Source organism: Clarias gariepinus, chromosome 6 (genome assembly GCF_024256425.1).
Source record: "Clarias gariepinus isolate MV-2021 ecotype Netherlands chromosome 6, CGAR_prim_01v2, whole genome shotgun sequence".
NCBI lineage: Eukaryota > Metazoa > Chordata > Actinopteri > Siluriformes > Clariidae > Clarias > Clarias gariepinus.
The window spans coordinates 3404481-3419385 of record NC_071105.1 but is presented as its reverse complement, the minus strand read 5'-3'; the positions used below and the strand labels follow the sequence as shown (position 1 = coordinate 3419385).

The 14905-nt window shown below is 40.9% G+C and overlaps 1 protein-coding gene across 1 annotated transcript in view; it reads left to right on the top strand.

The window, feature by feature from the left end:
* The window catches only part of negr1 (neuronal growth regulator 1), a 176166-nt gene that overhangs the window by 93790 nt on the left and 67471 nt on the right, over window positions 1–14905 (top strand). The window contains exon 4 of the mRNA XM_053499534.1: window positions 5225–5356. Coding sequence (XP_053355509.1) covers window positions 5225–5356 — 132 coding nt within the window. The remainder of the gene's footprint in view (window positions 1–5224; window positions 5357–14905) is intronic.

Below are 14905 nucleotides of genomic sequence, written 5' to 3'. Positions count from 1 at the left end.
GGCTTTTCTGTTGTGATTTCACACACACACACACACGCACACACACGCACACACACACACACACACACACACACACAGGCAGAGGGAGTTAAATCGGTAACCCAGGACCTAAATTGTTTAATTCTTTCCTCCTGTGAGTCAGCACACTCCCCATCTCTCACCGAGGCACAGAGGCACCGTCGCCTAATCTGTGAAGCGCACGGCCAAACTGAAAAGGTACCGAGCTTAGTGGGAGAGACGGTATTAAGAGAAAGCAAATTTGTGTGTGGGGGGATAATTCATGCCTGACAGCTCGATAAATACCCACAGGAAACACTCGTATACCATTTAGTCCAGTGCTGGTGTATTCTCTCAGGGGTTAACTGTGGAGACAGAGAGAGAGAGAGAGAGAGAGAGTGTGAGTGTGAGGGGGTAATGGAGAGAGAGAGGGAGAGACAGAGAGAGAGGGAGAGGGAGAGACAGAGAAAAAGAGACGGAGAGAGAGAGGGGGGGAGACAGAGAGAGGGAGACAGAGAGAGACAGGAAAAGAGAGACAGAGAGAGACAGGGGGTGACAGAGAGAGACACAGGAAGAGAAAGAGACAGAGAGAAAGGAAGACAGGGAAAGAGAAAAAGAGATGGAGAGAGAAAGGGAAAAGAGACAGAGAGGGAGAGAATGAGGGGGTGACAGAGAGAGAGAGCGACAAAGGAAGAGACAGAGGGAGACAGAGAGAGAGAGGGGGGTAACGAAGAGAGAGAGACAGAGAGAGAGAGAGAGAGAGAGAGACAGGAAAAGAGAGAGAGAGAGGGAGAGACAGAGAGAGACACAGGGAAAGAGAGAAAGAGACAGAGAGAGAGGGAGAGAGAGAGGGAGACAGGGAGAGTGAGTGAGTGAGTGAGTGAGACAGAGGGAGAGAGAGAGAGTGAGACAGAGGGAGAGAGACAGAGAGAGAGAGTGAGTGAGTGAATGAGAGAGAGAGAGAGAGAGAGTGAGACAGAGGGAGAAAGAGCTCTATAATGTGTATTCTCCAGCTTGACGCGTCCTATCAGTGGTGGACAGACCTGAAGGAGACGTGCCGCGTGCATTCAGAACACAATGTGAGAAATTGCTTACTGTGACTCTGCGCTTAACACCGAGCAATGTGGCGTCCCAGATTACCCTCCTCTGATTTGCCTAATTTGGTCGGCGTGTCGCTGCGGCTTCTCGCTGAATTCTCCACATTTTTCATTTCCTCGCTCAGTTCAGAGTGCACTTAAGATCGTTTATGATAACGGATTCCTTTTTTTTTCCCCCCGTACGTTCACATTCATCCAGAGAGCGTTCTGTACGCAGTAAAGTAAAGTATGAGTAACCGTGAGTCAGGAGGCCGTGCTGATTTTGACCTTTGCAGTAATGAGTATGATAAGTGACGGTGCCGTGTGAAATCTCTGTACAGAAATTATCCGCTCGGTTAATCACCGATAAAGATCCTCCTGGTCGAGTTAAACAGCGAGCGCTGGAAGTCAATGCTGTCACGAAAACAGACGAGACGGAGAGCCGCGTTAGAGCCGCGTTAGAGCCGCGTTAGAGCCGGCCAAGAGGAGCGGGTAATTGAAAATCAGAAATTATTGACAAGCAAGCGAAGGTGATCTGGGAATGAGTGATGATGAGGAGGAGGAGGAAGAGCAGGAGGAAGGGTGGTGTGATGAAGCTGATTTAGTCTCACTACTATGAAGTGGGTCTTAAAAGTTCTTAGTCAATCGAATCCTTAATCTGCAAAAAACTGTCCACGCGTTGGCTACGATGTCCTCACTGTTTACGAACTGTCATGACTTGCCTACGGATGGCCTATGATACATAACGATACGCTACAAATTGTCATGACTTGACCTGACCTGCATCCAGTCCTTCTCGTGATCATCCTTCTTGTTAACCTTTAGATCCAAAAAATTTTACCCAAAAGAAAAAAAGTCCATCATCTACAGTCTCTCAGCAGAGCAAGAAATGAGCGACAGCTGACAGTCTAGGGCCGAGCCTCGGATCACTTCGTCCTCCCTACTTACTCGAAGTCCGCATGCATTGTAGTGTAGGTGTTCACCCTACGAAGTGCACTAGATGTCAGTTGAAATGAGAAATAATGCCACGCTAGCATTGCATCGGTTGAAGCGTACATGACGTCGTAGCAGAAATTCAGGATAGTACGTAGTTGAACACCACCAATCAGGAGACATTTTGTAAGTTTTTTGTCTTAACTTTACAGTCACCAAGATGTTAGAACCGTACACAGTCCTGAATAACCCGCTACGATGGTTTTAGTCAACAAATCGTTACAAAACTTTGAAGCTTGCTCTAAAAAAAAAATGCCAACACGTCATTTATTTTTTTTCCACTACAGCAATTAGAGCCGTCCATTTCATCACAATTGCAATTTTATTTTGTTTATTAAAGGCGGAAACATTAATGTTATTTATTTATTATTACTTCCTGTTTTTTTCCTTATCGCAGGTCCCGCACCACGTTTTCATTTCGCTCTACCTGAAAAAAAATTTTTTATTAAAAAAATCATTGTGAATCTACAAAGCGTGTAAGCTATTTAAAAGTTACAGCTTTCCAAGTTTGACACTGGAGACTCCTTTCAGTAGTGTTAATTATACACCTACCATATATTTAAAAAATGAAAAAGCACAATCTATTTGCAACCTAACATAAATATAAATTTAATAAAAAAAAAAAAAATATATATATATATATATATATATATATATATATAATTATTTCCCCAATAAGAATAATTATCAAGACTTGCGTTTGATTCCCTAAGAAACATTTGTAAGTTCAAACTGTACGATTACAGTATTGTTTAATTTGGTCCAGAATATATTTCTGTACTTCGTTGTTTACTTGTTGATAATCATAAAGGATTCTCTCGACTGACATTATAAGCAGCGATTTCCGCGAGCCCGACATGATGCCGCACATTTCCGCGCGTTCGCTCGAGTGCGTTTTGGAGGAAGATTATCCTCGGCTCGACTCATTTGCAAAGCAATGGAAGTAAAATAGCACCTTGTCATCGGAGATGAGCATCTCAGGCACTGCGTTAATAACCCCGAGGCTCGCTGGATTGTTGTGTTTGTTTGCGTCGGTATGAGGACGACGTTGTTTTTCGCGCGATGCAAATGACACAGCTTTTCTTTTTTTTTTTGTTTTTTTTGCATCGCATTGTCCTAGCTGCTATTCAGAGCCAAGGTGCACTTCTTCCTCTGAGGAGGCGGTTTGTCTGCGCTGCTTAATATCCACAGAGATAAAAGTTTCTGACAGCCCTACAATTGCGTTCGGCCCAGTGCGACACCTCGGCTACACATTTCACCGCCATGCAGTTGGAGCAGTGGGACAAAAGCACGCGCTCTCCTTTTAGCAAATCCTTTATTCTAGCTCGCCTATTTTTTATTCCTTATTCCTTACTGCTTTTGCTGAGTCAGTGTACGTGTCCATAAACGGAGCGGGGGGTGTGAATGGTGGCATCTTAAAAAAAAAAAACTGTTCGCTGTCTGAGCTGTATTATTTAAAGAATTATCACATTCATGACTTTCATTGTTGCTTTTCTTTCACTAAATCTTTTAAAATTATATTGCATTTACCACTTTTTTAGGTCCTCATCTCAGGTAAAAAAAATTGGCCCCTCCCACAACCACGCCCTGCTTTTTATTGGTTAAAAGACAACCAGTCAGGGTTAAGTTGTTTAAATGAAGTCATGGAAGAGGAATGCTGCTTAATGATTTTATCACAGTTCTTATTTTCAGTGTCTATTTTTTAGTGTCTAGTGCTTTTTTGCAATTTTCTCCCAAATTTAGTCGTGGTCAATTCCTCCCCGTCACTAGGGGGCTCCCACATTAAGGCTACTACTACCACTCAGCCAGGAGGGCGAAGACTATCACGTGTTTCCTCTGCATCTTTTCGAACTGCTCGCTCGCACACCGTTAGGGGCGGAGTAACACACTCGGAGGAAAGCGCTAGCCGCTCCTTCCGCGTGCGTGAGCTCACAGACGCCCCTGATTGGCTGTAGAGCCGTGATTAATGTGGGAGCGCGAGTACCTCTCATCTCTCCCCCCTGAGAGAGCTCGGCCAATCAGCTCTCTCTGTGCCTTCGGCTGTGAGAAGAAAACAGAATCACTCGGGGTTCGAACCAGCGATCTCCGGATAATAGGGCGAGCGCTTTACCACTGCGCCACTCGGAGGCCTTCAGTGTCTATTGTTAAGGAAATTGAACACGCTCTGTAAAAAACAATACTTTAGCAAAAGAAATATTCTTGATTTTAGCTAAACCTATGTTAAAATTCTTACAATAAGTTTACAACAAACTAAATATAAGATTATTAAACCTATTTCAGGTCAAAGTTTAATAAAATGGTAAAACAAAGTGTCTTGTTTTATTTGCAGATATTTTTTTTCAAGAAATAATTCCTAAAAACTAGCAAAGTAATTAAAATTGTGAAATGTCGCAATTTCCACTTACATATTTTATTAACATTTGACCTAAAATAAGCTTAAAATCTGATATTTGGCTTGTTGTGATTTAAGAGGACTTTAATTTTAAAGAAATTATAGATTGGTTTAGCTAGAGTTTGATGCTAAAAGATTTAGCAGTTTTGCAAAAAATATCTTAGCAAGAAGAAAAATCTTGTATGTAGTTAGATTTATCTACAATTTCTTACAGATTACTAAAAAAATCATTATTAAGATGACTTTTATACAAATTTTACTAAAATTTTAAGCAAAACATGCTTTTTGTTCTATTTTTTTTTTGCTGATTAATTTGCTTGTTTTTAGGACTTTATTTCAAATCTTTTTTTTTTTTTCATTTAATTTTATTATCACATTGAAAAAGTTTGGTGACTTCTGTAAACCTAACCTTAACCGCTTTCTTAACGTTTTGCAGAAATAATATTAGGTTCTTAGTCTGAAAATAAGCCACACCCAATTACAGGTACTCATCCCTGTCCAAAGTTATAAAATGAAAACAAAAATACACAACCACAAGAAACTTGAAAATTGTAAATTAAAATAAAAATAATAATAAAAAGGGAAAAATGCTGATAAAACGGAAATATATATCAATTTCTTTGACTTCATAACCCCAATCATCATATATTATTCATACAGTATAATGTACAACTATGCGCCATGTCCACACGTTAGAGCTCATGCATCGAAAAACGTCTCGTAATTCTTTACTGATGCACACCTTTTCTTTTCTTCACCCTCACAGCCAGGAAGTTCGAGAGCGGAGAGAATCTCAACATAAGCGGAATAACTCGGGATGCAGCGGGGGATTATGAGTGTGGCGCCGAGAACGATATTGCTTCTCCCGACACCAGGACTGTGAAAGTCACCGTCAACTGTAAGTATTTCTCCACCTTTTTTTTTTTTTTTTTTTTTGTCCTGATGCTGCACGCTCACGATAAGGCGGGCTTATTTTTATCTGGCCGAGGACAGGGAGCGGCTGGAAATTAGAAGAGGATTCATTGTGTGGAAGATTTTTAATATTTAACGAGAGAATCCCCTTTTTTTGTCCGAGCCGAGATGATTAATTTCCAGTGAGGAATGGTCTCAGTGTTATAACTACTCTTCTATTATGCAGGTAATGAGTCTCTCAAAAGTCTGAAAAGACAGTAATGAGCACTGCACGTTTTAATGAATTATACTGACTTTACTCATCAGGATGTAGCTCTGCCGGAATGAAGGGGGCCGGACGCGGCACGATTTTTCTTTTTTCCTTTTCCTCTTTTTTTCTTCTTCTTTCTTTTCTCCCCGCGGTCACTGGCCTCGTTAATCTCTTTGTGTTGATGCCATATGCTGAATCACAGGAAGCGAGAGCGCATAAATCAGTACCGCGGACTCTCGCCGATCAGTACGTGTGGTGTTGGCTCGTCAAAACGACACCCCCTCCCTCCCTCCCTTTTTCCTCTCGGCCCGTGCGAAGAAAAATGGGCAGGCAGGCACATGGAAATGTCAGCACGTCGAGCTGTGACGAGCCTGGAGTCATAACTCATGTCCCTGCTCCACCCAGTCAATTCTATCAATACGTTCTAATGAGAAACAAAGTGGAAAAGATCAGCAGCTGGGTGCCGATCTCCGAGCGCCCGGGCTCGTTTCTTGTTCTTCGCTTCAATCATACGAGCTCTGATTTTTCAGCATGGGTCCGTATCTGCCTTTGGAACAAGCCGGTATAAAGCGAAGCTCCTGTAGAGGGGGGAAAAAAAGAAGAGGAAAAGAAAAAGAGAAAAGAAATGTGGTGGTAGTCCAGTCTATCACCTTGAGCAGCGCTTGTCCATAGAACAAGTCGCTTCAGGCTTTAGAAGTCGGGAAAGCAGGTGCCAGGGCCGGAATTAGACGCTAGGTGTTACCTCGACGTCTCCTGAAATAAAAGTGCAAGGGAGCACGAGACGACTCTGACAAGCCGCGTCCTCGGCGACACCCGCGTTCCCGCTGTGAAGTCTCCGCGGATGATCACAGCCTCTCTATGATTAGACCTTCCAGGGGGAGCCGTGTGATTCGGAGATTTCTCGTTCTCATCAATTAGCTCTTTCTTCTCCGAGTTAGCTCACAGAGTCGACTAGCTGAGAATGTTTTCCATGTAACATTACTACCTTCAAGGATGTTGCTACATTGCATTAGCTTAATTACTTATCACAATGGCAGATAATGTGACTTTGACATTTCGAGGGTTATCGCCGTAATTAAATACACGGCAACGTAATCTGATTCGGCTTAAAAAAAATAATAATTACATCTTTTTTCGGGTAAGAGGAGAGTTGACCTCTGGGCTAATTGCAGATTATGGCTGTTAATTGCAAGAAGCAAATATATCGGCTGAAAACAAACGACTTAATGTTGGGTTTAAGCTCTTTTGTTTCATAGAGAATTGTTTTGCTCTCTCGTCAGTCTGACCGCTGCAGTTGTGCCCGTAAGCAAAACCGCTTACCCTGAAAGGTTCCCTAGATGTCAAGTAATATTATATCCTTGAAAATAGATCAGTGACTTCTACTGCTTTTTCTTCTCATTGATACAGCTCAGTGACTAAACCCAATTGTAGAACTCTCTGCATGCTGGTCATGTCGATTTGTGTTCACATGGGATGTCCTGTGTCCAATGAAGCCAGACACAAATACTGAAATTTCCAAATTTACTTTGACACAAAATGAAACATGACACATCTTATGATCAGCAATCCACTGCCAAACTAGGGTGCCAATACTTTCATTGTTTTACCTCCCATGCAATGTTAAAATACCCCAAGACACAAGGATTTTCCTTTCATGAAGTCCAGGGTCCGTGTGTATGAACAAACCCTAACCTGACTCCATCCATGGATCTCTGATTCAGTTTGCCTGGCTTTCACTTCTCCAGTCGTGCTGCATCAGTTTGTCCGAATCAACACAGCTAATTAATCCAGACACACAAGGGTAGATAATTTTACCCAAAGCGCTAAATCTTAAAACCATGGTATGACCCGTCATACTTGTTTACCTAAAACCATTTCAAAAACTCCACATTATAATTTAGGAGTATGAGATGCACCTCCAGGGTTCAGGGTTGGAATGTTTCCCTCAGTCTGTGTGTGTGGTGTTTGTATGATCTGCGCGTGGTGGGATTCCTCTGGTTCCCCTGGTTTCCTCCTCCAGTTCAGAAACATACGGGGTAAATTGATTGATGTTTCCCAATTGCCCATAGTGTATGATTGGGTGTATGAGTACAGGAGATTGTGTGTGAGTGTTTTGGATGGATAGGATGATTGATGGATCTGGATGAACCATAGTATGAATGGGATAGATATTGATGGGATGGATCGATGGATGATATTACTGTAATTCGAACGTGGTTGGATAGAAGAATGGATAGATGAATGAGTGTATGGATGCCTGGATGTGTTTATGGGAGGTTGGATGGGTAGATGAATTAATGGATAAACTGATGTATGGATGAATGATTTGATGATAGGACAGATGGATGGGAGGATGGATGAGTGGATGGATGGGTGTATGGATGAGTGAAGTTATTTATGAAAGGCCGGATGGATGGATGGATGGATGGATGGATGGATGGATGGATGGATGGATGGATTGTTTGGTGAAAAGTTTGTTGGTAGGACAGAGAGATGAAAGATGGTTAAATTAATGGATGGATGGATGAATGGGTGGGTGGGTGTAAGAATTAGAGGATGTGTTTATGGGAAGCTGGATGAATGGGTGGATGAACTGATGCATAGATTAATAGGTTTAATGGATGGATGGACTGATGTGTTGATTGATGGGTGGATGAATGGATGCGTGAATAGGTCTATGGGTAAATGGATGTATGGGCGGGTGAATGGATTGATAGTGGTAGGGCAGATGGATGGATGGATGGATGGATGGATGTGAATAGATGATGGTATGAATAGATATATGGATGGGATGGATCGATGGATGATATTAATTGGAACCTGGTTGGATAGAAAGATGGATAGATGGATAAGTTTAAAGATGCCTGGATGTATTTATGGGAGGTTGGATCGGTAGATGAATTAATGGATGAATTGATGAATGGATTAATGATTTGATGATAGGACAGATGGATGGGAGGATGGATGAGTGGATGGATGGGTGTATGGATGAGTGAATGTATTTATAAAAGGCCGGATGGATGGATGGATGGATGGATGGATGGATGGATGGATGGATGGATGGATTGTTTGGTGAAAAGTTTGTTGGTAGGACAGAGAGATGAAAGATGGTTAAATTAATGGATGGATGGATGAATGGGTGGGTAGGTGTAAGAATTAGAGGATGTGTTTATGGGAAGCTGGATGAATGGGTGGATGAACTGATGCATAGATGAATAGGTTTAATGGATGGATGGACTGATGTGTTGATTGATGGGTGGATGAATGGATGCATGAATAGGTCTATGGGTGAATGGATGTATGGGCGGGTGAATGGAATGAAAGTGGTAGGGCAGATGGATGGATGGATGGATGTGGATGGATGATGGTATGAATAGATATATGGATGGGATGGATCGATGGATGATATTAATTGGAACCTGGTTGGATAGAAAGATGGATAGATGGATGAGTTTAAAGATGCCTGGATGTGTTTATGGGAGGTTGGTTCGGTAGATGAATTAATGGATGAATTGATGAATGGATTAATGATTTGATGGTAGGACAGATGGATAGGAGGATGGATGAATGAATGGATGGGTGTATGGATATGTAATTGCATTTATGGGAGGCCGGATGGATGGTTGAATGGGTGGATGGATGAGTGGATGGATGAGTGAATGTATTTATTGGAGGCCGGATGGATGGATGGATAGATTGGTTGGTGAAAAGTTTGTTGGTAGGACTGAGAGATGAAAGATAGTTAAATTAATGAAAGATGGTTGGATGGATGGGAAGATGGATGGGAGGATGGATGGAATAGGAATGGACACACAATGGGTGACATTTTGCCCTGAGCTAATGAACCCACTCCTGTACATCACCGACACACTACACACACTTTCCTGCTTCAGCAATAAACTTGATAAAACCGCAGAATATCTGCTGCTATCGCAATAACTCTCTCGGGCTCATTTAACAAACAGACTAATTACTAAAAATCCCGAGGTTTGCTGTTCTCAGCTCCGCACAGCTGTTGGTTAGCCTGAATCGAACTATTTGAAAAACCCTTCCTGCCTTATTATTATAAACGTATAAACATAACTGTTGATATCTCAAATCGGCGCGATACTTAGCGCTGTTTGTCTTTGATTTGTTTTTGTACCAAGCAAAGCACCAGATGTTTAGCTGCACCGCCGTGTTTTCACCCGTGCCCCATGCCAAACACTGCCCCTACCCACACCACGGAAAATAAATTGATAAACGTGACAGACGAGGTGATGTCATGTGGCCGTGCAGAGCGTCAGCTTTTAGAGCTTACATAATGCATTTCCGTGTCGGAACTCTGACATCCGGGATTAATGCGTACTGTACATCCATGTGATTTATGTACCAAAAGGCATAAATAATTTCCATCAGACTGAGGATCTGCGCTTTTCACAGGCAAAGGCCAATTTCTCCTGGTTATATAAGAACAAGTCATTAATACTGGAGTCGGCTTCGAGCTTTAATGGAGCGTAATGGAACGATGTATAAAACACGTTACCGCCAAGAGATTGCAAAATACTGATTTTTTTTTTCTTTTTTTTTTCGCCAACGCCTTTGTGATGTTTGTGACTGATGTGATGATTATGAATAGGTGTTTGGAGTTTATGTTTTAGCTGCATGAAATAATACAGATGTAAAAGCACTAGGCTTTGGATTAACGTTGCGGATTATAAAAGATCAAAGGGACTATTTGTACAGTGCATGTGTTGTTACTTTTATTCATGAGCAAAATGTTTGTATTGTACTTTTAAAAGCAGAGAAATTTCTGCATTGAATTAACAAAGTACGAGTTCACAAGCTGGCAGTTTAGAAGGTAGAAGGTATCGACCTTCCGTGATTTTAAAAATCAGATTTCGCTTAATTTTCTATTATTTTTGGTCAAGTAACCCAAATTAACCTCAAGAGTGCATTGTCTGAGCGGAATCATACAAAACAATGCAGAGTTATAATAATAACTGATAATAAATTGATTCAGAGTTTAATCTCACTAACATTCACCCAGTAGTGACTGTGATACTTTAAATCTCAGTCGTGTGTTCTTACTTACTCAAAGAATCTAAAGAATCTACACCAAGGTAAACACACACACACACACACACACACACACACACACACACACACACACACACACCAGGGCTTCATTTAAACACACCGAAAGCTGCAAAAGAAAGCACTGTTATAGGCTACAAATTATGCATTGGGTTCTAGGGACAGTAATTTATCAGAAATAAATAGAGGATGTTCAATTTTTGGGACACAATCTGCTAGCAACCCATTATAGAGTGGAAAAGAGGGTGTTAATGGGGGTGCAGGGAAACAACAACAACAACAATAAAAGGAATGTGGCTGCAAAAAATATTTGGATATCGAACACAAAGATTGTTTTCCAGTAATCTTTTTCTTTTTAATAAACTCCAAACACCCCCCCCCCCATCTGATTGAAGCAGAAAATGTGTCCTGTTATTGTCGTACATACAGTAGAACTATACAGTAAAGAAGTCTAAGGCCATGTATCAGCATGTATCAGTGTTCAGCGCTAAATACAGGTGTGTACACGGTCAATTACACTGCCTGGGTTCGAATGGGCAAATTCTTAGCCTATACCAAGGAAAGAAAACAACTAAGGAGATTAGAAATGACTGGAACCTGGTTAAGAACTAACAAGCTGATTATTTAAACCTGGAAGGACGTCGCTAAACTGTCAACATCTCAAGATCACTTAATTGCTTGGTGAAGTTGCATCATAGAAAATGTCCAGTAGACATCAGAGTTAAAAGTAAAAGTGTTTCCATAAGCACGAACACTGTAATGAGAACTCACAGGACTGGGACTAAACAGCCGTGTGTCCAGAAGAAAACCACTTGTTAGTGAGACTCATCAGAAAACAAGGCTTCAGTTTGTTAGAGATCATAAAGACTAGACTTTGGAGCGACGGAAAAAGGTCATGTGACCGGATGAGTCCAGACTGAGCCTATCCCAGAGTGATGGGCGTGTCAGGGTGAGAAGGGAAGGACATGAAGCGATGCTCCCATCATGCATAGTGTCCACTGTACAAGCCTCTGGAGACAGTGTTATGATCTGGGGTTGATCAGTTACTCAGGTCGAGACTCAGTAACGTTATGGGGCAATAAACTGAACCACCTGAATGTACTGAACCACCAGGTTATCACATCTATGGAGGTTTCCTTCCCTCATGGCACGGGACGTAATCCAAGAGTGTGATCGAGTGGCTCTGGGAGCACGAGGAATCATTTAAACTCATTTAAAATTAAAGCTAAAGGTGGGTGTATAAATTATTAGAGTTTGCGACTTTCCGATCACGCAAACCATCTTTTGAGGTCATCAGGGACACATCACATTTGTAGTGTGTATGTTAAAGCACCTCAGGATGATTCTATAGTGTTTTATATACATTATATTAAATAATGATGATGGTGGTGTAGTGATTAGCCCTGTTGCCTCGCACCTCCATCAGGGTCTGGGTTCGATTCCCACCTCGGCGTCTGTGTACAGTGTGAAGTTTGCATGTTCCCGCCGTGCTTGGTGGGTTTCCTCCGGGTACTCCGGTTTCCTCCCACAGTCCAAAGAGATGCAGATTAGGCAGAAAATAGTCTGTAGTGTGTGAATTACTTATTCGACACCCATCTGATCACGTGGCATAAAGAGACGTGAAGTTACTCGTTCGCTTGCATTTAATTCGTGGAATCCTGAAAAGCTCGATTAACACTCAAGGTTTTCTTCTTTTCTTTTTTCCCCTCTGGTTTGTATCTGTGAGCTGGGAACCTCGAGTCAATCGTGCTTCAGACAGAGAGACAGGAAATACACAACTTGGATGAAAATCTCTTTTGTTTGTTAATTAATTTAACCGATTTTGGAAAAAATCTGCCTCTGATATCATCTGTAGACTTTTTCAGGATAGTGAAGGTTGCAGTCTGATTGGCTCGCTGCATCCTCATGGACTAGAAAGAAAGAAAGGTTTGAGGAACATCGGATTTAAAGTTACTAGTAGCGATGACAACATAACTTGCATGAAATTACGCATCAAGTCTGGAGTTTCCGCTGAATAACCCCCCGTCTTTAGCAGTTTATTATTCATCGACCTAAAAATGATGAAGGGTTTAATTATTAATGAGTAACACACCGCTTTAATACTTACAGTTCTTTCTGAACACGGCGCACGGAATCGCTCGAGATGAGACGGAGCTTTAGATCTCGATTCGTCCTCACGGCTCACGAGTGTTAATTGCAGTGCACACACACATGCTGTGCATAATGGGATGTAGTATACACACAAAGGGGTGTTAGTTTAAATAATATCAGCCACTAAAAGTCCTGAGAGGCTGCGTGATGGTGATGGAAGTGTCGGAGACAGAAGCGGCAGCAGCCGCTCACAAAGAGCCGTATACATTTTCATTTTCATCAGGACCCCGTAATTACGACGGATTGACATTATGAGGCCCCACAGACAAATAACGGTTCGCCTTGATTGACCATCTTTACCGCACTGTGAGGAATGGAATCTATTCTTCAATTTGATATGGCAGGAGCTAATTTGTCATATTTACAGAGATTTGTGGCTCTGCGCTTAATGATTTCCATTCAGCGGAATACATTTCTCCCTCACTCGCTCTTTCTCCACGCGCCTCGTCCTGCCTTTGTTTCCTTCCCGGCTCGACGGTTATTTATAAGGATTGGCCGTATTAGAGGAGGAACATGATGTTATTCTTGAATAGTAAATGGAAATCTTAATGAATTAATAAATCTCGGCTGCTAAAGCCGGCGCTGGCGGACACGCCGCCACCGCGGGCCGGAGACGGCGGGTAGAGCCGTTTTTCTGTTTGTAAGCTGATAAGTCATGGACTGATGAGTCCATTACTACATTTGGGCAGAAAATCTCACACCGGACCTGTGAGTGAACGGTCTCCAGGGGTGGGTTATTAATTGGGCCCTGCATTCACGGGGAAAAAAAAAAAAAAAGGAAAAAGTTCAGTGGAATAAATCTTATCTTTGCCTGGAAATGTAGCAATTACTCATTTAATGTGTCCGCACGCAGGTGGACACGCAGCGCTAAAGCTAATGAAGGCTTAGTGAACATGGACCTGCAAATACTGTAGCCATCAAATTGACATTTAAAGACCAAATAAAGGGAATTAGATTAAAATATAATTTCTGTTTAATCATTAGCCGAGGACCTTTGGCCACGCGGTAATCGACCGTGTCATTGTCAAGCATCTAATAAGATCGTGATAGCGTCTCCATGTCTTTAAATAACACCGCGTTTCAACAATACGCTTTCTTATTTCATAATAAATAAATGAAATCAAGTTTTACATTTAAACGCAACTTGTTTAATTAACATTTGCGCATTCCTACATTAGCGCAAGTAAGAATTGTATTTTTTTCTTTTTTTTGTGCAATATCTTTGATCATAGAAAGAAAATTTTATGAATATTATAAATTGGTTTTTGAATTCTGGAAAATAAATGCATTTTACTTTGATTTCAACAAAGTGTAATAAGTTTGTGTTTAAAACGCATATCGTACATACATCATCTATATTTCTACAGTATATAGGGCTGAGTGATATACTGTAGATATGCCTTTAATATTGTGATGAATGATTACGCAATATACTAGCTAGGAAAAACTAGCTATTTTAAACAATAAGCCTAATAATAATAATAATTATTAATATTATTATCATTATTAGTGGTAGTACTGTAGTAGTATTTAAGCAACTTTGATAGTTCAACGCAAATCTTTTTTTGTTTGTTTTTTAGACAAGTTCAGAACTTGCATTGCTTTTAAATTCAACAGTTTTAACAAATGAAATGAAAGGTTTTTTTTACCTAATTTTCTTTACAAGTTCAAACTATTTTAAGCTTGTCTTAAGTCAAACAAAGGAAATTAAGATAGCGTCCTGAAATGTATATTTTAGACTATATATTCAGTTATATCAGGCTTCCAGGATTTTCAAATCTAAGATCAAAAGAAAAAAAAATACAAATCAAAAATCATACAAGGTATCAGGTTTACAATCAATGTCAAATTCAACTTAGAACCAGGTTTGATACTGATTTACTAAAAGTTTCTGATTTTTTTAAATATTTTAAATCAAGTTCTAGAGGTTTATTCTAAATTGAACAAAGTTCCAGTTCTTAAATCAACATGTTTTTTTGATTTCAGAATATTTCATTAGAACCGAGTTGCTGACGTTTGCACCAGAATCAAGTCTGAATTTTTCTGTCAGAGTTTGAG